The sequence below is a fragment of the Emys orbicularis genome, chromosome 4 (genome assembly GCF_028017835.1).
Source record: "Emys orbicularis isolate rEmyOrb1 chromosome 4, rEmyOrb1.hap1, whole genome shotgun sequence".
Lineage (NCBI taxonomy): Eukaryota > Metazoa > Chordata > Testudines > Emydidae > Emys > Emys orbicularis.
In genome coordinates, this window is record NC_088686.1 from 29840263 (window position 1) to 29865617 (window position 25355).

The following is a 25355-nucleotide window of genomic DNA, read 5'->3' on the forward strand; positions in this document are numbered from 1 at the left end:
TTTTCAGAATAGTGTGAGGTAAATAGCAGGGTCCCCAAAAGATCTGTACTGGGACCTGTGCTCTTCAACATAGTCATAAATTAACTAGACAAAGGGGTAGACAGTGAGATGGCAAAGTTTACAGATGATACAAAATGACTCAAGATAGTTAAGTCCAAAGCAGACTGCAAAGAATTACAAAGGGATCTCACAAAATTGGACGACTGGGCAACAAAACAGCAGATGAAGTTCAGCGTTGCTAAGTGCAAAGTAATGCACGTTAGAAAACATAATCCCAATTATACTTACAAAATGATGGGATCTAAATTAGGTGTTACCACTTCTGATGGGGTGTACGCTCTACACTGGCCCTGCAAGAGCTGAAATGAGCCAGGTGGGCTCAATCAGCTAATTAGACTGCAAACGGAGGAGCTTTAGGCTGGAGGCAGCGATTCAGAGAGATCACCACCTGTGAGGGACTGGACGGGGTCTTCAAAATACAGGAAATTGAAAGCAGAGGGGACTGCAGGGAAGAAAGGCTGCAGTCACTCCCTGGGAGACGACAGGGCCGCCCTGGGGGGGCAAGTGGGGCAATTTGCCCCAGGCCCTGCGGGGGCCCCCACGAGAGTTTTCGGGGCCCCGGAGCTTCTTCTGCTCCGGGTCTTCGGTGGCAATTCGGCGGCGGGGGGTCCTTCCGTTCCGGGACCCACCGCCGAAGTGCCAGGTCTTTGGCAGCAATTCGGTGGCGGGAGTCCCCCGCCGAAGACCCCAGGCCCCCTGAATCCTCTGGGTGGCCCTGGGAGACGGGAGGAGTGTTTGAGGAGCCACGGAGATGAGTTGCCTAAAGTTACTCCCTGGAAGGAGGAAGTGAAGAGACTGGCAAACCCAGAAGAGTGGGGCAGGCTCAGGAGATATGGAAGCAGCTCAGAGAAAGGCAGCAAGGTGCAGGGACCGGACCGTAACTACTGTGTAGAGGATCCCTGAGCCAGAACCTGGAGTAGAGGGTGGGCCTGGGTTCCCCGTCAGCCACTGTGGGAGTGGCACTGTGAGGTAGTAAAGCAGAAGATGGCCTGAGACTGTGGGAGAGTAGGAACGCTGAAACATATTTCTCCCGGAAGTGGAAACCACAGTAGTAACCTGGCTGAGTTACGAAAAGGATGCAGCCGTTTCTGGAGTGAAAGTGGGGCTGCAGAGGAGAAACTGATGGGGTGTACCTGCTGGAAGGGGTGTCAGCTTGACCAAGCTAATCCCCAGAACCACCAGAAGGTGGCGCCATGCAGATGTGAGTAGAGCAACCCATCCTACCACTCAAGAACGAAATCTTGGAGTCATTGTGGACAGTTCATAGAATCATAGAATATCAGGGTTGGAAGGGACCTCAGGAGGTCATCTAGTCCAATCCCCTGCTCAAAGCAGGACCAACCCCAACTAAATCATCCCAGCCAGGGCTTTGTCAAGTAGGGCCTTAAAAACCTCTAAGGATGGAGGTTCCACCACCTCCCTAGGTAACCCATTCCAGTGCTTCACCACCCTCCTAGTGAAATAGTTTTTCCTAATATCCAGCCTAGACCTCCCCCACTACAACTTGAGACCATTGCTCCTTGTTCTGTCATCTGCCACCACTGAGAACAACCTAGCTCCATTCTCTTTGGAACCCCCTTCAGGTAGTTGAAGTCTTCTATCAAATCCCCCCTCACTCTTCTTTTCTGCAGACTAAATAAGCCCACTTCCCTCAGCCTCTCCTCATGTGCCCCAATCCCCTAATCATTTTCATTGCCCTCTGCTGCACTCTCTCCAATTTGTCAACATCCTTTCTGTAGTGTGGGGGCCAAAAACTGGAAGCAATACTCCGGATGTGGCCTCACCAGTGCAGAATAGAGGGGAATCACTTCCCTCGATCTGCTGGCAATGCTCCTACTAGTGCAGCCCAATATGCTGTTAGCCTTCTTGGCAACAAGGGCACATTGTTGACTCATATCCAGCTTCTCATCCGCTGTAATCCCCAGATCCTTTTCTGGAGAACTGCCACTTTGTCTGTCGGTCCTCAGTGTGTAGCAGTGCATGGGATTCTTCCATCCTAAGTGCAGGACGCTGCACTTGTCCTTGTTCAACCTCATCAGATTTCTTTTGGCCCAGTCCTCCAATTTGTCTAGGTCACTCTAGGCCCTATGCCTATCCTCCAACATATCTACTTCTCCCCCCAACTTAGTGTCATCTGCGAACTTGCTGAGGGTGTAATCCATCCCATCATCCAGATCATTAATGAAGATGTTGAACAAAACCAGCCCTAGGACAGACCTCTGGGGTATTCCACTTGATATCTGCTGCCAACTAGACATCGAGCCATGGATCACTACTAATTGAGCCCGACGATCTAGCCAGCTTTCTATCCACCTTATAGTACATACATCCAATCCATACTTCTTTAACTTGCTGGCAAGAATACTGTGGGAGACTGTATCAAAAGCTTTGCTAAAGTCAAAGTATATCATGTCCACCGCTTTCCCCATATCCACAGAGCCAGTTATCTCATCATAGAAGGCAATCAGGTTGGTCAGGCATGACTTGCCCTTGGTGAATTCATGCTGACTATTCCTGATCACCTTCCTCTCCTCCAAGTGCTTCAAAATAGATTCCTTGATGACCTGCTCCATGATTTTTCCGGGGACTGTAGTGAGGCTGACCAGTCTGTGGTTCCCTGGATTCTCCTTCTTCCCTTTTTTAAAGATGGGCACTATATTTGCCTTTTTCCAGTCATCCAGGACCCCCCCGATTGCCACAAGTTTTCAAAGATAGTGGCCAATGGTGCTGCAATAACATCTGCCAACTCCCTCAGCACCCTCGGATGCATTAGATCCGGGCCCATGGATTTGTGCATGTCCAGCTTTTCTAAATAGTCCTTAACCTGTTCTTTCACCACTGAGGGCTGCTCACCTCCTCCCCATACTATGTTGCCCAGTACAGCAGTCTGGGAACTGACCTTGTCTGTGAAGACCGAAGCAAAAAAAGCATTGAGTACTTCAGCTTTTTCCACATCATCTGTCACTAGGTTGCCTCCCCCATTCAGCAAAGGTCCCACAGTTTCCCTGACCACCTTCTTGTTGCTAACATACCTGTAGAAACCCTTCTTGTTACCCTTCACATCCCTTGCTAGCTGCAACTCCAATTGTGCTTTGGCTTTCTGGATTACACACCTGCATGCTCAAGCAATATTTTTATACTCCTTCCTAGACATCTGTCCAAGTTTCTACTTCTTGTAAGCTTCCTTTTTGTACTTAAGTTCATTGAAGATTTCTCTGTTAAACCAGCCTGGTCACCTGCCATATTTGCTATTCTTTCTGCACATCGGGATGGTTTGTTCCTGCGCCCTCAATAAGGCTTCTTTAAAATACAGCCAGCTCTCCTGGACTACTTTCCCCCTCATATTAGCCTCCCAGGGGATCCTGCCCATCAGTTCCCTGAGGGAGTCAAAGTCTGCTTTTCTGAAGTCCAAGGACCATAGTCTGCTGCTCTCCTTTCTTCCTTTTGTCAGGATCCTAAACTCGACCAACTCATGCCCAGGTTGCCACCCGCTTCTACTTCCCCTACCAATTCTTCCCTGTTTATGAGCAGCAGGTCAAGAGAAACACGGCCCCTAGTTGGTTCCTCCAGCACTTGCACGAGGAAGTTGTCCCCAACACTCTCCAAAAACTTCCTGGATAGTCCGTGCATTGCTGAATTGCTCTCCCAGCAGATGTCAGTTCTCCGAAAACATCTGGTCAGTGTGAAGTGGCAGTCAAAAAAGCTAACAGAATGTTAGAAACCATTAGGAAAGGGATGGATAATAAGACAGTAAGTATCATAACATCACTATATAAATCCATGGTATGCACACACCTTCAATACTGTGTACAATTTTGGGAGCCCCATCTCAAAAAAAAGATATATTAAAATTGGAAAAGGTACAGAGAAGGGCAACATAAAAGATTTGGGGTATGGAACAGCTTTCATATGAGGAGAGATGAAAAAAAGACAGAGTGTTCAGTTTGGAAAAGAGATGACTAAGGGGGGATATGAAAGAAATCTATAAAGTCATGAATAGTGTGGAGAAAGTGAATAAGGAAGTATTATTTACCCCTTCACATAGCATAAGAACCCGGGGTCACCTGATGAAATTAATAGGCATCAGGTTTAAAACAAACATAAAGAAGTACTTCTTAAAACAACACAAGTCAACCTGTGGAACTTGTTGCCAAGGGATGTTGTAAATGTCAAAAGTATAACTGGATTCAAAAAAGAATTAGATAAGTTCATGGAGGATGGGTCTTTCAATGGCTAGCAGCCAAAATCTTTAGGGTTGCAACCCCATGCTCTGAGTAACTAAGAGCCTCTAACTGCCAGATTCTAGGACTGGATGACAGGGGATGGATCACTCGATAATTGCCCTGTTCTGTTAATTTCCTCTGAATCATTGGGATTGCCAGAATCAGAGTCAGGAATCAAGCCAAGGGTCAGAACCAGAGTCAATAGACAGGGTGGGGCACAGAAACAGGGAACCATATCCCTAATCTGGGCTCCAATGGGACTGTGCATGTGCTTAAAGCTAGACACATGCTTAAGTGCTTTGTTGGACTGAAGCCTTAAACCTACAGCCCTCTCTTCCACAACAGCACAGAGGGCCAGCTGGTGACTCCTGCTTCTCCCATCATCCACTCTCCTGGTGGCTGTCAGTCACCCAGTTGACCCAGAGCCTCACTTCAAACATAAATGTTCTCTGGGATACCAGGCTCCTCCAGGCTACACTATCTTTGCTAGGTTAGCCCATTTGAGCCAGAGAGGGCCACCAAGCCCATTTACTCCACTCCTCAGCCCATCTAGCCTCTGCTACTTTCCCCAGAGGTAGGTTCCCAGACCAACAAAGAGACAATGTGGAGTCCAGAGTAAGGGGGAGGGGCAAAGAAGGAACAAGTCTGAAGAGACAACCCCCCCACCCCCCCATAGAAATTCATAGAATATCAGGGTTGGAGGGGACCTCAGGAGGCCATCTAGTCCAACCCCCTGCTCAAAGCAGGGCCAATCCCCAGACAGTTTTTTTACCCCAGTTCCCTAAGTGGCCCCCCTCAAGGATTGAACTCACAACCCTGGGTTTATTAGGCCAATGCTCAAACCACTGAGCTATCCCTCCCCATGTTGGAGGGAGGAGATCTACACATGTGTGAATCTGGGGACATGAGCTAAACTGGGCCTGATTCTCCCATTTGCACCTTGTGCAGTCACCGACACCTGTATAAGGTGAGCGTCAGACATTATCGGCTCAGAACGGTAGCACTGTGCCCAGGTGCCAATGACTACACTGGGTGACAGGGAGGGGTAAATCAGGTCCACTGTGCAGTAATGACAGGTAAACGCTGACTACAGAATGGCAAACAACACGCATCTGTGATTAACTTGGTTTTCCCATCCTCATCAGTAACCAGCCTGTAAATAACTTGAGAGCTGGAATCCATCATTAGCAGACAGTGTTCTGCCAGTTCTGAATGAAAATCATGGTATTTGTAGTAAAAAGGAGATCACAAAAATACACTGGTAAACCTATTGTTTTATTTAAACTATTATCATTTTATAAGTTAAGCAGACTGCTGGTATCCACTGTCTGGCCTGATTCTGTCCTTGATTCCTACGTGAGATTATAAAAGAACTAGAACATACTTGAACATTGCATTTACCAGCCTGTGTTCTAATCATTTTTATTCAACATAGCAAACACAGTGGAATTTGCCAGTCACTATAGCAACCTATAGTCACTACAAACATAAATGATGCCTTTTTATTTAATTTTTTTTGGGGGGGTGGGGAGAGGGTCCCAGTTACTTGCTTTGTCAATGGGAATGTAGATAAGTAATAGGTGTTTAGTTTTATATGCATTACATACACAGTGTAAGAGCTAATAAAAGTTTTCAGGGATGGAAACAAGGAATCTGAACTATTAAGAAGAGATCTGCCGGCAGTACTTAGTTACCTGAGGTTTGCCATTAGGCCCCAAGCCAGTACTATACACATGTAATTTTACTCACTTGAAACCAATGGGATTATTGAAATGAGTAAAGTTACTCATGCATGTAAGCAGTTGCAAGCCTGGGGCTTTAGTGTTCCTCACTGTAGCATAAACAGAAGTGAGGTGGAAACCTATGTCCAATGTGCACAAACCCACATTTAGGGCATGCACACACAGCAAAATTGGGTGCGCCGTAAAACTAACGTCATCGCTGTTTGCTCTGTGCAATCAGTAAAGTACTAACCCTTAGCAGACCTGGTTAATCTTTACTAGAGGACACTTTGCTTTCATAATGCTTTTTAGCAGCATAAATAGCAAAGCAAAGTGCAGCACAGCCTGGTGAACACCACAGGATTCTTGGAACCTGCGGTAAGTAATCATTTTACCATGGGGACTTCAAATGTGTATTACCAGTGTTGCATGCAATTTATGTTATGCCATTTGATGCACATGGTGGTGCCTTTTGTTCTGTTTGGTATAAGGAAATGTGTCGTAAGCAACCATTCTAGGGTGCAATAACCATGATGATATTTAAAATGCACGTAGCACGTTACCTGATCAGAGCACTGTAAAAGCACTAATCGACTAATCTTCACAGCAGGTGGGTAAGCAGTTATATGGTGACAGTAATTTAACAGGGATTTCGCACAAAAATGTCCCTTGTAGGCAGTGCTGATCTCTATGAGTGATCACACTGACGTCAGGGAAAAGCTGCTACTGATTTTTATGAGGGCAGAAATTAATCTCGTGTTTTGGGGAGGGGGAGTGCTCAAAGAATGGAGCATTCAGGAACTAGGGAATCTGCTTATTTTATTTTTCCTTGCTTAGAAATTGCTATCTTATAACCAGAATGAAGGATGGGAAGCAGCACCATCTGGTGAATAAGATTATGTATTTGATGGAGGTGTTTCTCCTTTGTGCCTTAGCATATTACTAGTATAGCAGTTTTCACCTTGTGTAGTTTGAACTGGGAGTTCTGGAAAGCTTGTAAAGGATGCAGGACATGTCCTCTACAACGTAGGACTTTTTAAGTAGCCAGTACTTAAACTATCCTACAGAAGATTGTATTCAGGGATGTCTTTTTCCGAATCACAGAGATAGTGTCTCTAGCACAGGTAAGTTAGTGGTATCCAGACAGGGAACAAGTTCCACCAGAGGCAGGGCATTTACCCCAGCCCTCCTCTCAGTTTGCTGGTGGGATTTTAATAAGGTGGCTCCAGCTAGTCCCAGGGTTTTCTCCATCATGCCACTGGGGAAGCAAGAGCTGCCATTCTCAGCTGTAAAATCAGCATGACAGGACAAATGCTGACTTATGTCAGTCAAACATGATTACCAAGTCCATTAAAAGCAAACTGCCCTAAGCACCGCCATCCTCTGAGTCTCAGCATGTTCTTGAGTCATTTGCATGTTTCAACAGAAAGTTCTGCATGGCAGGAATCACATCTCCTACAACCCTCAGCACTTTGTCAATGCTTAACACAGAACAAGAGGGAAACTGAGGCAGAGGGATGAAGTGATTTCTCTAAGGCTACACAGCAAGTCAGTGCAGACCTGGGACTAGAACTCAGGCACACCTGACTTCGAATCCTGTGTTTATATCCAGTCTAAACTAGACTGAGATCTGCTGATGAAAAGCACTATAAAATAGTGAAATATTATTCTAATTTTGTGCAGGTTGCATTGTATTTGCATTTTAAGAAATTGTAAGGAATTGTCTTTGGTAACAGAAACCCTGAATCATAAAGTAAGTGTAGGATATTGTAGTTTGTGCTTTATAACACATTCTGATTTAAATAGTATCTCTTGATAATTATAATTATCTGATCTCCTGGCAAACTGTGAAAGGCAAATACAGCAACCACAGCAAATATGAAGTCCAAAGCAATGGCTCCCAGTCTTACTGAGGGGGAAAATACTCTAAAAGCTTGCAGGGCAAAGATTCTATTAAAAAGACTATTTCATTAGATAGTCCCTTAATCCATGGAGCTTTAAAATCATATTCCTGAATGCATTAAGTGGCTTGCTTCTCATACTGTATTTGCCTTAAATAAAATCCCTTTTCAATCAGTATATATCCTTGGAACTATCCTTCTTTTATGGGACAAAAAGTCAGATTTTAAATGACTGCAGAGGTGTTAATTGCCCACTTTATCTTGAATGATCTCTTGCAACATGTGTTAACTCTTTATGCTTAATAATCTATTACACCTTGGATTTAGTTGTGACATTCTGATCACCTTTTGCAAACCTGAACACAAGATCTATGTAGCTCAAAAGCTTGTCTATTTTGTCAACAAAAGTTGGTCCAGTAAAAGATATTACCTCACCCACCTTATGTCTCTCAGATTTTAAATGATTTTTTAAAAAATTGAAATCAATAGCCACCTTTGCCCCCACCTCTGTTCTTGGCTCAGCTCAATGACAGACTAATAGAGACAGTGTATCTTAGTGCAGAATTAGGCCCATAATATTGAAAAACTAAATTATAGTCCAAAAACTTAATTATATTTAAATTTCTCTTTCTACTCCTAAAGATCAGTCCAGGTTTCCAAACTGCAGGACTTTGGAAGGAATGCCAAACCCTACATTTTAAAATAATTGTAAAATTAAATGAGCATAAACATTTTTGACCAGCCCTAAAACAGAAATGGCAGGCTGACCTGGATCTTCTGTTTAAGTGCCCAAGGGTATTTCTAGCATAGTTAAGAACACACATTCTGCTATTATACTTATCCAATGCTTTAGCACAAGACCCTGATCCTGCAAGGTACTAAATGCCCCATTTCATCCACTGAAATTAATGGAATTGAGCACTTTGCACCATCAGGTCCTTAAAATATATTATGAATGCTTGAAAAATACCCTAATTTGTAATTCTTTGGGCCTCAGTTTTGTCATGCACTCTATTCAGACACAGAGCTCGCGCCTCAAGAGAGTTCATTGCAGAGGTCATATTATATTAGATTCTGACTGTGAATTGAAAATTGAAATGCAATGTGATTAACTCTATGAAAGTTAATCAGTCAGCCACAAAAACAACCGAGCCAAGGGGAAAAAAAACTATTATAGTTATGTAGCGCAAGACAAACTAATCAAAAATTTAAAACAATATACACTAAAACAATACAGAAAATTGGAATTCATATTGAAATACAGCTGTAATTGAAACATCTTGTCTGAGCCACTAAAATTACTTCTTGAACAGGGACATTCAAACTCAATATGTATCTCACATTCCAAGTAAATATGAATTGGCTAATAAATCTGTCCATATAAAATTCCAACAATATTGTATGTTTAGTGTTAGGCACTAAAAGAGATGAGAGCGAAGAATAGTGGTGGCTTTGATGTGAAATGAAATATTCATTGATATTGATGATAACTAGATAAATTGTGACTAGAGCTGAGTAAACAGTTCACAATGAATAATTTATCCAAATGTATCCAAAGCGTAGGCTTGCAGTGAATCTGTGAGCAGATTAGGCTTAGCTCTGGTTCATGTGTTATGAGAGTTGATTTCTTTTCAAATGGTTTTATTCACATTGTCTGGAGAGCATTAGCGCCAAATATTCAAATTAGGAGCTTTGTAAAACTAGTCAGATAAGTCACGAGGTATTGTTTCTGTGTCCTGATTGGATGAGAACACAAGAATAGCCATTTTAAATAATATGTATGTGAATTTTAAATTTGATTGCTATGAACACTTGCAGATGTTCTGCTTTTCTGCAATATTTGCAAACAGAAGTCTGCTTTTTACAAATATTCATGCTTCTAAAACCCAAGGGATCAAATATTTGCAGAAAGACAATAAAAAGATACAGACACAAAGTGAAGCATATTCCTTTAAAAATTAGAGTGATTATTCACTGAAAATATTTTGTAATATTTGCCCAGTCCTAATTGCAATATTTTTCTATTTGTGCAATGTAACATCATGGCAAGTGGATATTAATGGGATAAAATAAATCTGCTCCCTCCAGAGAGATAGCCAAGAGACAGCAGTGAGCAAATACCCTTGATAATACTCTTTGGAGTTTTGTCCCTGCTGGGATGCAAGGCCACTGTTGGTGCAGGGACCTTCAATTTACACCTTCCTGAGTGAAATTTAGTGAATGTGGCCCCGTATTTCTCAAACCAATTCACAACCCTCGTGCCATTTGTTTGGCCCAGCTGCAGGTAAATTCATGTTTAGAAAGGAGTTCAGCTCTGATACTCACATCCAGATTAAGATTCCAAATTCACTTGATGATGGGTTTATACAGTCGTTAGCGGACAAAATAATGTACTTCCTGCAACCAGAAGGAAAGAAGGCAAACAGAAATGGGTTGACTTCTATGGGTCTGATCTTAAATCCATTGAAGTCAACAGAAAATAATGTCATTGTCTTCAACGAGTTTTGGATTATGTTCACCCGTATTATTCTGGGACATCTGCCCTCTGAGGTACAAAATACCAGGGCATCTTCCTGCCCTTCCTACCACATACACCCTGGGTACTTAACCTGCCCATCCCACCAATGGGAGATGGCACAACCCCCACGAACTTCTGCTCCTGGGGTTGCCACGGCTACTGACCTCACCAAGCAGGGCACAGCATCCGCTGAATCCACCTTGTTGCCACCTTGTGGTCAATCCCACAGACAGTACCTGCATGGTGGTAACTGGCCACTCCCGGACCCAAGCTCTTCCTGTCCTGCTTGCAGCTCCCAAGACAACCCATCCTTGCAGCTCCCAGACACTCTGGAGCCAGAGCTACCTCTGTGCAGGCACCAGTGCCCCCTAACTCCCCCACCATAGCCCCTAAGGCCTGAGGGAGCCCGCAGGGGTGTGACTGACAACAATGGGACTTTTAATGTCCTGAGAAAACTTACGGATTTCCTGGGACAGCTACCTAAAAAAAAGGGATTCCCCCAGGAAAACCAGGACAGTTGGCAACCCTAGTTCTCAGATCTACAGTATGTTGGGAACTGGAATATTATTCTTGACCAAGAAAGCACCTGCTGAAGTTAAAGAGGCCTGGAAAAGGAAAATAACTTTCTAAAATGTCCCTGAGCGTGAAAAAAAATTTTTTTTGGTTAGGTTTAAAAAATGAACCATTCCAGTGGGTTTACTGGTTTCTGAAGGGAAGAACATTATTTCACATTCTTTCTAGATGGGTTTTTTCACTGAGGTATCTCACTGTTACACAGAGTGTAAGAGTTTTTGGGTTTGCTATGAAAAGCCAGGCATCTTTTGTTGAAATGCAGCATCTTGTAAACCTGACAATAATTAGGGTATTTAAAAGCAGCGATGGAGGAACCAGCTCAGAGGCAATAAGAACCAGTCCAGATGTGTCCCCTCAACTTGTATTCAGCTTTAGACAGTGATTCCTGCCTGCCTAACTCTTCCCCTTTTCTTGACTCACAAGATTTCTGGCTCTCCTAACCCAGTGGCCCTCCTGTTGTGAACAATCTTAGAGCCTTAGTGTCAAAAGCAATCTCCAGCACTGTAGTATTTTGGCTCACAAGAGGTGCCATACTTTAAACAGTCACATGTGTCCATACGAGTAAAGTAACATCCACTGCATAGTCTCCCCTCTATGTCCTTTGACCTAAATTAAATACACAGCACCTTCAATGACATACCCTTGCTTTTTCGGCAATAACACTGGATGGTCATGGGGATGAGGAGGTGGAGCATGTAGGAGAATTGCACGGAGGCTAAGGACACCATTAAGAACAGAGTTGGGCCACACAAAAATTTAATCACTGAAGAGTTAATCACAGGATCACCTATTATATGGGGATGAGAGAGTAATTTTCACTACTAGGTTTATTTATTTATTTTACACTTACTAACCAATTTGTTTTTGCCACACACAGTAGTTCCACTGGAAGATGAAGCCCGTCCTCTATCTGTGTTTGTTACTTGCTGGGCTTCATGCTGTTGCCCATTGCGATCACCTGCCTGACCACCACAATGGACATGACCATCATAAAGATACAGTTCATGAGGAACACCATCATGTAGGTGACTGCCTCAAACTAGCTCCCAGCAATGCTGATTTTGCATTTAGACTCTACAAGCAGATTACCTCAGAAGCCCCTAAGAAGAACATTTTCTTCTCTCCTGTTAGCATCTCCACTGCCTTTGCAATGCTGGCCCTTGGTGCTAAATCAGCCACTCTGACTCAGATTCTGGAAGGACTTGCCTTTAATCTGACAGAATTTCAGGAGAAGGAGATACATGATGGTTTCCATAATCTCATCCACATTCTAAACCATCCTGACAGTGAGTTCCAACTTGATATGGGAAACGCCTTGTTTCTAAAAGAAAAACTGAAAGCACTAGAGAAGTTTTTAGAGGACGTCAAAAACCTGTATGAAGCAGAAGCTTTTAGTATCAACTTCAAGAATACTGCAGAGGCTCAGAAACAGATCAATGATTATGTAGAGAAGAAAACACATGGGAAAATAGTTGAATTAGTCAAGGACCTTGATCCGGAGACTGCAATGATTTTGGTTAGCTATATCTTCTTTAAAGGTAAGTAGACATATACAGACAGATGTCTGTTTAATATGTTTTAGATGGCTGAGTATGATCGGTCTTAGAATCTAAGACAAGAAAACTACCGTTCTTTTTTATAATCTATGGGGAACTGTACAGATTGTTAATCTTGTAAATTGACCTATCTTGACAGTTATCAAGTCATTCCATTATGATTTTAAATAAGTGTTGTTGCTGTAGAAAGAAATGGGTGGAAAACCAAATGCCCACATCCCTGTTCACTTAGCTGTGAAAAGCAGCTGCAGACTCACTCTGCTATGAGAGGAAACATGAACCGCACCCTGTAGCACAAGGCACACAGCAAACTTGCATCATCACTGAATTTTGGGGCAAAGGGAGGCCCATATCATTCCCCCACGGGTACAGCATTCATCTGGAACTAGAGTTTTCTTTAGAGAGAGTTAGTAATAAATACAATGTTGCACCCCTCACCTACCCCCCCTTTTTGCTTGTAAGCATTAAGGGATGAGTGAACTACCTGATCCTTCTTATCGGTCTCTTTCAAAGGTTGCATGATTCAAGGGTGGCCAATCTACTGCAGACAAATATTTTTCAGACATGTTTCGTGCCTTGTTAGCACTACCATTGATGCTGCTATAATATGCCATTGTACAATGAAACTAGTCAGTGTAAGCAGAGTAAAGTGAGTTTTAATGCCCGTTATGGGCCTGATCCAAAGCCCACTGAAGTCAATAGGAGTCTTTCCATTGAAGTCAATGAGTTTTGGATCAGGCCCTCTGACCACAACACAGCTAAAGTGAGCTTCATATATAAAGTGTTGCACTTACCTTACAGGGAAACTACGGCTGTCTCCACAACAGAATGTGAGCCTGTGACATCTGAATTCAAATCCATATTATTCAAGTGGGTTCAAAAGAAAGTAAACGAGGTCCCAAGTCTAGGGAAGGAATGGGCAAGTTAAAACACAATTGGTCTTCCCGACAGCACATAATTTGGCCCCAATTAATCATAAACCCACACAAATAGAGTAATTTTTCTTTCTTCAAAACTACAGTTTTAAAAACATTTAACCATTCATTCAAAATTATATGTCTGGGCAATACAGAGATGCCCCTATATTATTCTAATAAAGGAAGAAAAATAGTCTTGTGATTAGAGCACAGGATTAGGAGTCTGAGTCCAGTTCCCATGTTTTTTAACCTCTCTGTGCCTCCCTGACTATGAAATAGGGATAATAATACTTCCCTATCTCAGTGGGGCATTGTTAGGGCCCTAACAAATTCACAACTATGAAAAATGAGTCACGGACCGTTAAATCTGGTCTCCCCCTGTGAAATATGGTCTTTTGTGTGCTTTTACCCTCTACTATACAGATTTCACGGGAGAGACCAACATTTCTCAAACTGGGGGTCCTGACCCAAAAGGGAGTTGCCGGGGGGTCGCTAGGTTATTTTAGTGGGGTAATGGTATTGCCATCCTTACTTCTGCACTGCTGCCAGAACTGGGCAGCTGGAGAGTGGTGGCTGTTGGCTGGGCACCAAACTCTAAAGGCAGTGCCCCACCAGCAGCAGTGCAAAAGTAAAGGTGACAATACCATACCATGCCACCCTTACTTCTGCGCTGCTGCTGGCGGCAACTCTGCCTTCAGAGCTGGGCAGCTGGAGCACCACCAGCAGCAGCGCAGAAGCAAGGGTAGCAGAGTACCGCAACCCTCCCTACAATAACCCTGCAACCCCGCCCCCCCAGCTCCTTTTTGGGTTGAGACCCCTACAATTACAACACTGTGAAATTTCAGATTTAAATCGCTGAAATCATGAAATTTACAATTTTAAAAACCCTATAACCATGAAATTGACCGAAATGGACTGTGAATTTGGTAGGGCCCAAGGCATTGTAAGGCTTATTGTAATTCCTTAATGTTTCTGGGGTGTTCCACTATGATTAGGTATTTCTATGGCCTACGAATAAATACATGTTGCAAAACAAATAATCCGTTATAAATAAAAATTAGCTTTTGAATTACATACACACATAACCTTACATGGTTCACCTGGACTGTATGTGTAATTCCTCTTTTCCAGAATATTCAACTGCATTCTCTTTCTTTCTGTTAGGCAAATGGGAAAAGCCTTTTATGCCAGAGGACACTAAAGAAAGAGACTTCTTTGTGGATGAGGAAACAATCGTTAAAGTTCCTATGATGCACAAAATGGGCAGGTTTGACCTCCATTTCGATAGGGAGCTGTCTTGCACAGTGGTCCAACTTTATTACAATGGAAGTGCTACAGCATTTTTTATTCTGCCTAATAAAGGAAAAATGAAGCAGGTAGAAGATGCTCTGTGGAAAGAAACTGTGTCCAGATGGTCAAACTCACTCCATCCAAGGTAATCTTTTGGCAGTCAAGTACCATTCAAGTACAATTCAAGTATGGGGGCATGGCACATCTGAAGTGCTGATGTACTTTGAAAAGTAAAACTGTGAAAATGACACTGTGGGGTTCCATGTTTATATCTCTCAGTGACTCCAAATCAGACCTGCTCAGTTTAACAATTTTTTCTCCTAATTGCCAACCCTGCAAACTCACCCTGAGCTTTCAGCGTCAAGCTGGGTTCTTTTTTCGCTCAGGCATTCCCATCAATAAAGATCCTGCAATTGGAATATATTTTATCATTCTTCCAGTGATTCATGGGCTGGAATAGAATCCAGCTTTCTCTCCCAGAGCTGCATCGGTTCTGCAGGGCTGTCAGGAATAAAAAGTAGTAAAAGTGTGTTTGAGTCACTAATGTAATCAGTTTGGTTGATCAAGAAGATGCAATTTCCACAGTCACTTTTCAGGACAGAATTGCATTTTGAAGTATCTTGACAAATTGCCAGTGGTATTAACACCTTTCATAAACCAGAATCACAACTAACAGAGAATTCAATCACATGGTTGTGTAGACCGCAAGAACCTCATTCTCTGAAACAAGTTAAGAAAATTATGACAAACTCTTTCACCTAGAAGACAAAGGGGAAATGACAGGCACAAAATGTATTACTTATTCATTTTCTAAATCTGAAGAATACTAGAAATACTTGTTATAGACTTGTATACACATTACAAGGATCATTGAATTCCATGATCAACAAGAGTTATGGTTATTTGTGGATTTCCTGATTTTCTAGGATTTTATTTTTCAAGCTACACCTCCACCCCGATATAACGCTACCCGATATAACACAAATTCAGATATAATGCGGTAAAGCTGTGCTCTGGTGGGGTGGGGCTGCGCACTCCGGCGGATCAAAGCAAGTTCGATATAACGCGGTTTCACCTATAACACAGTACGATTTTTTGGCTCCCGAGGACAGCGTTATATCGAGGTAGAGGTGTATAATGTTCTGATGAAGTTCTGCTAGCTCCCACTGCTGGAATCAACACCAGCTACAACTTTCCACTGCTGAAACTTGCTGGCGCGAGAAGAGATGCTAGAACCGTTAGAGAAGTTGCATCAGTCAAGTCAGCCTACTTTCTGAGTTCCGCACTGATTCACTGTTAATAATCAAGAGAAGCCTATTTGCACCCATGGCTCTCACTACATCTGCCTGAACTCTCTTTTAACAAGTCTTGAGTTTGCAGTTCTGTAAAGCATTTGGTGCGGCATCTAATAAAATCGTACTAGATAAATTAGTTCACATTGGTTCGAATATGGGCATGGGTTGAAGGAGTGTAATCAAAATGTGCTGATAAAGAGCAATATGGGCCTGATCCAAAGCCTACTGAAGTTAATTGGAATCTCTCAATAGGTCAGTGGGCTTTGGATCATGTCCAAAGTCAAGCTGGGCCAGGAGTCCATTGAGGCAGAGATCAGTGTTAGTCCTGGTCATATTTAACAAGTCGGTTCACAATTGGGAAGAGGGTGGAAGAAACATGCTAATTTGGTTTGCTGGTGTTAATTAGCTAGATCAGGGGTAGGCAACCTATAGCACGCGAGCTGATTTTCAGTGGCACTCACACTGCCCGGGTCCTGGCCACCGGTCCGGGGGGCTCTGCATTTTAATTTAATTTTAAATGAAGCTTCTTAAACATTTTAAAAACCTTATTTACTTTACATACAACAATAGTTTCGTTATATATTATAGACTTAGGCCAGGTCTACACTACCCGCCTGAATCGGCGGGTAGAAATCGATCTCTCGGGGATCGAATTATCGCGTCTCGTCGGGACGCGACAATCGATCCCCGAATCGACGCTCTTACTCCACCAGCGGAGGTGGGAGTAAGCGCCGTCGACGGGGAGCCGCGGAGGTCGATTTTGCCGCCGTCCTCACAGCGGGGTAAGTCGGCTCCGATACGTCGAATTCAGCTACGCTATTCGCGTAGCTGAATTTGCGTATCTTAAATCGACCCCCCCCTGTAGTGAAGCCCTGCCCTTATAGAAAGAGACCTTCTAAAAACGTTAAAATGTATTACTGGCACGCGAAACCTTAAATTAGGGTGAATAAATGAAGACTCGGCGCAGCACTTCTGAAAGGTTGTCCACCCCTGAGCTAGATGATACTAAAGGGGGAGGTGTTGCAGAAGTTACTGAGGATACTGAAATATAAAGCGTCACAGAGGAGTTAGAGATATCGGGCAGTAAATTGGATAGCAGCTGGCAATGTGATACTGACAAAAAAAAGTTACTGCAATTCTCAGCTGCATACTCTGGAGCATCTTGGGCTAAATTCATCATTGGTGTAAGTCCACTGAAGAGCAACAAAAAATATGAGAGACCACATGAACTAAATGGCCAATTTTAGACCTGGTGTAATATCACCAAAGGCAGAGGTGTTACATCAGAGATGAGTTCGACCCATTTGAAAGCCCTGGAAATCGGAAGGACAGTTAGTACTGTACACAAAGGAGCGTGCCTACTCCCTGGGGTTTTCCTGTAACAGTCACAGAAGCTAAATAGCTTGTACACTGTATTCTGACCTAAGTGAAATATTTTAGCGTCTTGTTATGTTTCTTCTTCTAACAGCTCAGCAAACCTGTACATTCCAAAATTTTCGATCTCTGCTACCTATGATTTAAAGGACCATCTCATCAAAATGGGCATTACTGATGTGTTCACCAAACAAGCTGATCTGTCTGGAATCACTGGGGACCCTGAGCTGCGGGTTTCAAGAGTAAGTTTGCAAAGGCGGGGGTTCTCTTTTCCTTTTCAAAATGCCATGTTAAAATGTACCTTGCTTAGCAGAGTGTCACCATGTCTGATTGTCAGTCATAATGGGATGGATCCATCCCTGGCTTAACTCTGCTCAGATCAGGGGGTTTACAGCAGGGATGAATTCTAAACAGAAGCTGCCAAAGGTACTTGGAAGATGCTGCCCAGCCTCCTGCCCCAGGAAAGTAGGACTGGAGTGCAGGCTGGCCACCCCAATGAGTCTGGAGGAGGTGCAGGCAGGGGGTAGGAAACTAAATGGCATCGCATTCCCCACAAGATGGCAATTCAAGGTGGGGATATCATGAAGGGGTGGGTCGTAGAGAAAGAAGAGAAGATCTCAGTGTTAAGGGATACACTTCAGATAAGCATCTATGTTTTTGGACTAATTTCTGGAATTTAACTGGATGTCATTTATAGTAGCTGTTTAGCTGTGTTTGCCCAAATACCTTCAGTTGTTTCCTTTCCCCCACGTGTAAAGAGACTAATAAAAGCAATTTAGATGCTTCTCCCATATTTATTGGTCTTAGAGGGCACAAGAGGTACTTATGCCTTGTGCTGGTCTTCTGCACACAGGTGAATTTCAGCCATAATCCCTCAGAAACCAGTTCTCCATCCCTTCCAGAGAGCTTGGAGATCTGCGATTGAGACTATTCTTTGTAGATGGAAACAAAAATCTTCTTCATAGAGGGGAGGATCAAACAGATCCATCATGTCCAGTTTTGGGCACCACACTCTAAGAAACGTGGACAAACTGGAGCCCAGAGGAGAGCAACGACAATGAAAAGAAGTATAGAAAACCTGACCTATGAGGAAAGGTTGAAAGTATTGGACGTGTTTAGTCTAGAGAAGACAGAGGGGGGGACATGATGATAGTCTTCAAATATGTAAAAAAGTGTTATAACTATAAGGAGGTATAGACCTATAACTAAAAATTTTTGTTGATCAATTGTTTTTCATGTCTACCAAGGGTAGACCAAAAAGTAATCAGCATAGTTTGCAGGAAGGGAGATTTAGGTTAGATATTAGGAAAAACTTTCTAACTATAAAGTTAAGGACTGGAACAGGTTACCTAAGAAGGTGGAGGAATACCCATCATTGGTGGCTTTTAAGAACAGGTTGATGAACATATGTCAGGCGTGGTCTAGGTATACTTAATCCTGCCTCAGCGCAGAGGGGTGGACTAGACGACCTCTTGGGGTCTCTTCCAGCCCTGAATTTCTATGATTCGATTAACTTGTTTCTCAGAGATGTGGCAATTGCTAGAATAAGAAAACGTTCTCTCTTTCTGTAGTGTCTGTTCAGTCCTGTCCATCTGCCCACTCTTCCCCAGGAGACTTTCTAAACAGCTCTAGAAGCCATCAGATTAATCTTTACTCACAAGCTACTGTTCTCTGCCCAGAACTGCAATGTGTGCTTTATCTCCCACAGGTTGTCCATAAGGCCGTGCTGAACATTGATGAGAGAGGCACAGAGGCAGCAGCAGCCACTGCCATTGAAATAATGCCGATGTCTGTTCCTCTAAACATTGAATTCAACTCTCCCTTCCTGGTGATGATTTTTGATAGAACTACCAACAGCACACTCTTCGTTGGAAAGATAAATAACCCTGCTGAACCTTAAGTGCTATCAATTCAGACGGCTATTACTAAATAAAGAAGCTTTGCCACTTGAATTGACTGGTTAGAAGTATTCCTTGCTTTCTTTCTTTAGTGAATACGTTCGCTCAACATCAGAACCAATAGCAACTGGTACTGAAAAAGATAAATTGGGTTTATGCAGCATAGTTATCTGATGTGGGCAGGAAAAGTATTTTTTAATTAGGCCCGCAAACAAAAAACATTTCTGACAGCTGAGAATTAAGAGACTTAAGTAAGATTTCCAGATTCTCCAGCACACAGCCATGGTGATTTGCATCACAATAGAAGCTTCTTGTTTAATTTTTGGCTGTCAGCTAACGTGCTTTGGATGAAATGATGAACAATTTTGCTAACAGAGCAGAAGTGGTGTCATTCTGTCATAGCTGGAGATGTAGCACTGTTCTGGGAAGTAAAGGGAGCCGGAGGTTGGGAAAGGAAGGAGAGAAGATAAGGGGAGATAGGAGGCTAGCCTTTTACTAGGGTCACCATTGGGGATGGGCAAACCTATTTTAAAAGTACATAAGAAACTTTTCCCTCCCACCTCAAGCTTTTTCCCATTAACAGAATTGAACGGGAACCAAATCTTCCTTTAGGGTCTGAAATGAGCGCGCAGCTCCACGTGGAACTGGAAGTGCTAATAATAAACCATAAAAAAGGTTGTTGCCACAAGATGTTGTAAATTCAGCAAGCCTGGATAGTTCGGGTGTGTATTTGAACTTCGACTCTGTTAAGGGTGCGCCCATCTCATGAGTCAGTGCAGGGTATAGCTGCTTGAGCACGGGCTGTATTTTGGCTGGTAATTATGCAGGCACTGGGGAGTCCTCACCTTCCACTGGCAGACCTGTAGAAAATCTATATCTGGAGATACAGCACAGTTCAGCTGTTTCAATCACTCCTTTTAAAGGAATGAATATACACAATGGGCCAGATCCTCATAACCAGATATGCACTGCCGGATTCCACCCTACTTCCAAGGCACAACTTAATGCAGATTTAGGGCTGCTCTAAGTTGTAGTGGCTGTTTAATAACCTCTAAAGGGCTGCTCTGGCAACCAAATATCAGACAGGTGTAGCAGCCACACTCACTCCCTTTCTCCCACCATAACCCCGACAACAGGGTTGTCTCCGAGGGTGTAGAGTAGGAATCATGCTGGCAATTCCACACCCTGAGGGATCACCCCACACTGGAAGAACTCCCACTTTGCAAGGCAGTCTCAATAAGGGCAAGGATATAAAGCGTGAGTTTGTAGAGGAGGGAAACATGAAGATGACATCAATCTGGAGCATAGATTCCAAGGCCAGAAGGAACCATTTTGATCATCTAGTCTGACCTCATGTTTAACTCAGGCCACAGAACTTCCCCAGAATGATTCCTAGAGCAGATCTTTTAGAAAAACATCCAATCTTGATTTTAAAATAGCCAGTGATGGAGAATCCACCACCACCCTTGGTAAATTGTTCTGATGGTTAATTACTCTCATTGTTAAAAATTTGACTTATTTCCCATCTGAATTTGTCTAGCGTCAACTTTTCAAGCCATTAGACCATGTTATATCTTTCTCTGCTAAACCAAAGAGTGTTCCCCATGGAGATACTTATAGACTGTAATCAACTCACCGCCTAAGTTCTCTTTATTAACCTAAATAGATTGAGCACATTGAATCTATCAGTATGAGGCCTGTTTTCTAATCTTTTAAACATTATCGTGGCTCTTCTCAGAACCCTCTCCAATTTATCAACATCCTTCTTGAATTGTGGGCACCAGATCCAGACACAGTATTCCAGCAGCAGTTGCACCAGTGCCAAATTTAGATGTAAACTAACCTTTCTACTCCTAGCTGAGATTCCTCTGTTTATGGATGTGAAACAGAGAGTAAAAGCACAGCCTCCACTTTCCCAGTTCAAAGGAACAGGAAAATGTGTTTGTAAACCTAGGCAAATTGGACTTCAAGAAACATTTCAGCTTTAAGTTCCCAACAGGAAAGCTAACTGAGAAACAGCTGTTAAATGTCACTTTTCCAGGTTGACACTGTTTCTCTAACTATAGGTGTGTAACCTACGGATAGACAAAAAATATGAACATCCCTAACTAGGATTCCTGCCAGCAACACCTACAATGAATGCACATATGCTATGCAGTCTTGTTGGCCCTTCTCGCACTCACGCCCATCTGTCTGAATGGCACCCTGGCTAGGCTCATTTGCATTAGGGCATACATAGCAACCATTTGTAAAGCAGCCAACATGATGCTGCAAGCACTGTATCTTTTTGAAAGGAACCTCTACTGTGTAGCACTGACATTACCAGTCTCTTCCTGTTTCATCACACCTATAGCTAAACACCTGGCCACCAGAAAAGACAACAGACAGAGACACAGGACTTATTTGCTCACTTACACAGGTGCACCTCAGTTGGGCCAGACCTTCGGCCAGGTAGTTCAGCAGAGCCCCATTGCCTTCAATGGAGCTACATCAATTTGCACCAGCTGAGAATCTGGCTCAGTGGATTTCAGTGAAGCGACTTTTTGTTTACTCCAGGGCATGTGAGAAGAAAATCAGGCCCAAAGCTTCCACCCCCTTGTGGCTGTGCATAAGACTATGTACTGCTGTCTCCCTTGTAAGCCATTTTGCTGGAGCAGAGGAAGCAATGAATATAGTAAAATATAATAGGAGAAAGGATTTCCCCACACAATTTCCAGGAGGGATTTGAAGGACGAGAGGATCTTGACTTTACATATTATTTGCTGCAGAATTTTTTAATCCATATGTTTTGGGGTAGCCTTTTCTCTTCCATCCACAATATCCCAGCTCTCTAATAATTTTAAGCCCAATTCAAGGGTGGGATCCAGAACTTCTTGAGCATTTAATGGGCTTTCTTGCATACTCCAGGAGAATGAATCTAGATTTCTATATGGATGGGAACAGATGATTGTTGTAAAAGATACAGCAAGGGGGGAAAAAAAATATATATATATATATATATATATATATAAACATTCTAGCAAACCCTATCTGTATGCATGTAATAAGTGGGGTCAGGGGACTGAGGTGTGTGAGGAACAGTCCATGAAGGGAATAGGCCCTTGTGAGTAGGGCTTGGGATGTATAAACTTTCAATTTTCTTTATGTTAGATGGGATTTACATGAACAAGGCCAAAAGCAGCTTTCTGCCTCTAAGTTAAAAGCTACTTAGAGAAAAATGGTACCCTTCACCTAGTTAAACCACAAGGAGTTAGTTCCCAGCTCCTGGTTGGGAGAGGGATGAAGTGATGGTTGCAGGGAAGATGTGATTTCTTATTTTAGAAATGCTGAGAGGATGTATGGGAATGGAAATGTGTGAGATGTGCAAATGTGGATGAGGGATAATGACTTTTCATTGGGCTATTAAGTATAGCCATGAACGTGTCAAGGCCTAACAGACTTGGTGTTATCTGCACCATCCAACTGTTATTTCAGAGAAAGGGCTGAGACCACTTCCATGGGGTTATCTTCTGTTTATCCCACTCTTTTTATATTTTTGGAGCACACATTGCTTGCAGTGATGGCTATCGTAAAAACCTTCAGTTCAAGAAGGACTTTCCAAACTGACCTAGGGTAAAGCTTGCCCAACCTCAACCAGGACTGGACCATGTTGTTGGGATCCAAGACACATGATGCCCTGATTTGCTCAGAAGACCTCCACTTGGCCCTCTTTCTAAATTAACCCCTTTGTGCCTCACAAAGTTTTCAGAGGCATTGGAAGGAGAGGCTAATTTGTGGCTTCCAAACTCTTACACCAGAGAACAAAATGATAAAGGGGGAATGCCACCACATCAGCCAATTTCCTGCCAATGTCAAGATTGCGGAGTCCTGAGAATGAGGTTGCCAGACTTGTTCCCGGGGGTGTTCGAACCCCCGCTCTGCCCCAGGCCCTGTCCCCACTCCATCCCTTCCCCCAAACCCCCACCCCTGTCCTGCCTCTTCCCGCCCTTGCTCCACTCCTGCCGCACCTCTTCCACCCTGTTCTGCCCCCTTCCCCACCTCTTCCTGCCCCCACTCCTTCCCCTTACCCCCAGTGCTTCCTGAACGCAGCTGAACAGCTGATCGCAGCGGGGGAAGGCACTTGGAGGGATGGGGAGGAGCTGATTGGCGGGGCCTGCTGGCGGGTGGGAGGGCTGCATGGCAGGAGTTGATCTACAGGGCTGCCAGTGGGTACTGAGCACCCACTATTTTTTTTCTGTGGGTGCTCCAGCCCCAGAGCACCCACAGAGTCGGCAACTATAGCTCCTGCTTTATTGACAGCTCACTGTTATTTTCCACCGCATTCTTCATGAGAGCCAAGATTGAAGTGCACACAGGCACCACAGTTAGCAGAAAAGAGCAATAGATCTCTCTCTCGCTGCCTATGTCCATACTGTGCTGCACAATCTCTCTCTCTCTTTTCTTTGTTCCCCACCCTTTACTCCTTCTCTCCCATCATCTCTCACTGCGACATCACAGATCAGACTTCTTCATTACATCTGTTCTTTGCATTTCCTCTCTGCACCAGTTCTATTCACAGCCTCCCACTCTCACTCCCGCATTATAACACTTCTTTCCTCCCACCCATAAGAAGCCATTTGTGCAGAAGGTGGACGCTCTCGCCTTTGCTGCTGCACAGCCTACAGTAGTCAGCACACTTGTACACACACATCATACATACACGTACACGTACACACACACAGTGTGCTTGGTCCCAGGCTACAAAGAATCAGACACAGGCTCTTTTCTTCCCTGCCCACAGCTGGGAAATGGAAATGCCATCTAGGCCTGAAGTCCTACATCTCCTCCCAATTGTTTCAGTTCAGTAGCAATGGCCAACTGATTTGCAATAATAAAAGGGACATTTCCTACACCTGTAGTATTATAGGGGTAGCTGAGAGAAGGGGGCAGTGAATAGCTGCACCAGCTAAGGAGTAGATCCAGGGTGGAATTTTGTCTCAGACAGGCACAATTCCTGCCCTGCTCACCCTTTGTTTCAGGGACAGGAGTAAGTTACTTGCCCCTTTCTGGGGTGCAGTTTAGTCTCCACAAGAACCCAGCCAGCTAAGCTAGGCAGTGAGTCGGGGCAGAGCCAAGCCTCCTTCCACTCCCCATCCCCATTTACAGGGAAGAATTTAAAGTGACCGATCCCAGCTCTCACCTCCGGAGCCAGACACAATCTGAGGAGCCCTTGCTCAGCCCAGCAGGGAGGTGGGGATGGGCAGCAACTTACTCTCCTCCAAGCCCAGGGAAGACCCAGGGACTTTGTGCTTTCCTGCTCTGTATTAGTGAGGTCAAAACTTTTTGTACATTACAGTAAGTGGTGTTCTACAAAGAGAATGTGTTTGTAGTAGGGAGGAGGGCAGCTTCGCCATAGCCCTGAGCGCTTTAGGCAGTGAGGCCTTGTGGCTAGAACACCGGACTGGGACTCAGGAGTTATGGGTTCTGTTCCTGGCTCGGCCATTGGCTTGCTGGGTAACCTTGTGCAAGTCACAGCCCTTCTCTGTGCCTCAGTTTAATGTAAAATGGGGATGATACTGATCTGCTTTGTAAAGCTCTTTGAGATGTGCTCTTTATTATTGTTACAGCAAACAGAATGTGCCTCTTCTGGTGATTAAAGGGGGTGCCTGGTACTATTTAACTGATGCACAAATATGGCTAGGAACACTCTTTCTTGCTGTCAAACATCTCTAATCATTGCCGCAGTCATAAATGTTCAGGGATGTTTAACCTGGCTCCCTTAAGCGAGCTGGTTTGGAGAAAATAAAAACCTACCCGGATTTTTCATTCCAAACCTCAGCAGAACCCAAAGTGAATTGTTTATGAGGTTCAAGACAGTTTAGTTAATGCTTTCAACTTTCAGCTTCTTGTCTCTCTGCTGTTCCTGGCTCCAGCCAACAGCAGAAGTGCTGTAATGCCAAAGAAGAATAGCAACAAGAGAGAAGTTAAGCGGCAAGTAAGCAACAAACTCTTTATTGGCTTGATTCTCTAGAGGGAGAGGATTAAGAAGG

At 43.7% G+C, this 25355-nt stretch overlaps 1 protein-coding gene across 1 annotated transcript; it reads left to right on the top strand.

Annotated features, from left to right (window-relative positions):
• Positions 1-5930: 5930 nt before the first annotated feature.
• LOC135877275 (alpha-1-antitrypsin-like) lies at positions 5931-19328 on the top strand. Its single transcript, XM_065402682.1, has 5 exons — positions 5931-5940; positions 11884-12534; positions 14634-14904; positions 17523-17670; positions 19137-19328. Exons 2-5 carry the CDS (start codon positions 11889-11891, stop codon positions 19326-19328), a joined length of 1257 nt encoding a protein of 418 aa, XP_065258754.1. The 5' UTR covers positions 5931-5940; positions 11884-11888.
• Positions 19329-25355: the final 6027 nt, after the last annotated feature.

Coding starts and splice junctions, on each gene's coding strand:
- LOC135877275 (XM_065402682.1), top strand. CDS start 11,889: ATGAAGCCCGTCCTCTATCTGTGTTTGTTACTTGCTGGGCTTCATGCT. Junction 14,905..17,522: donor TCAAACTCACTCCATCCAAG/GTAATCTTTTGG, acceptor TTCTTCTAACAG/CTCAGCAAACCTGTACATTC. Junction 17,671..19,136: donor CTGAGCTGCGGGTTTCAAGA/GTAAGTTTGCAA, acceptor TATCTCCCACAG/GTTGTCCATAAGGCCGTGCT.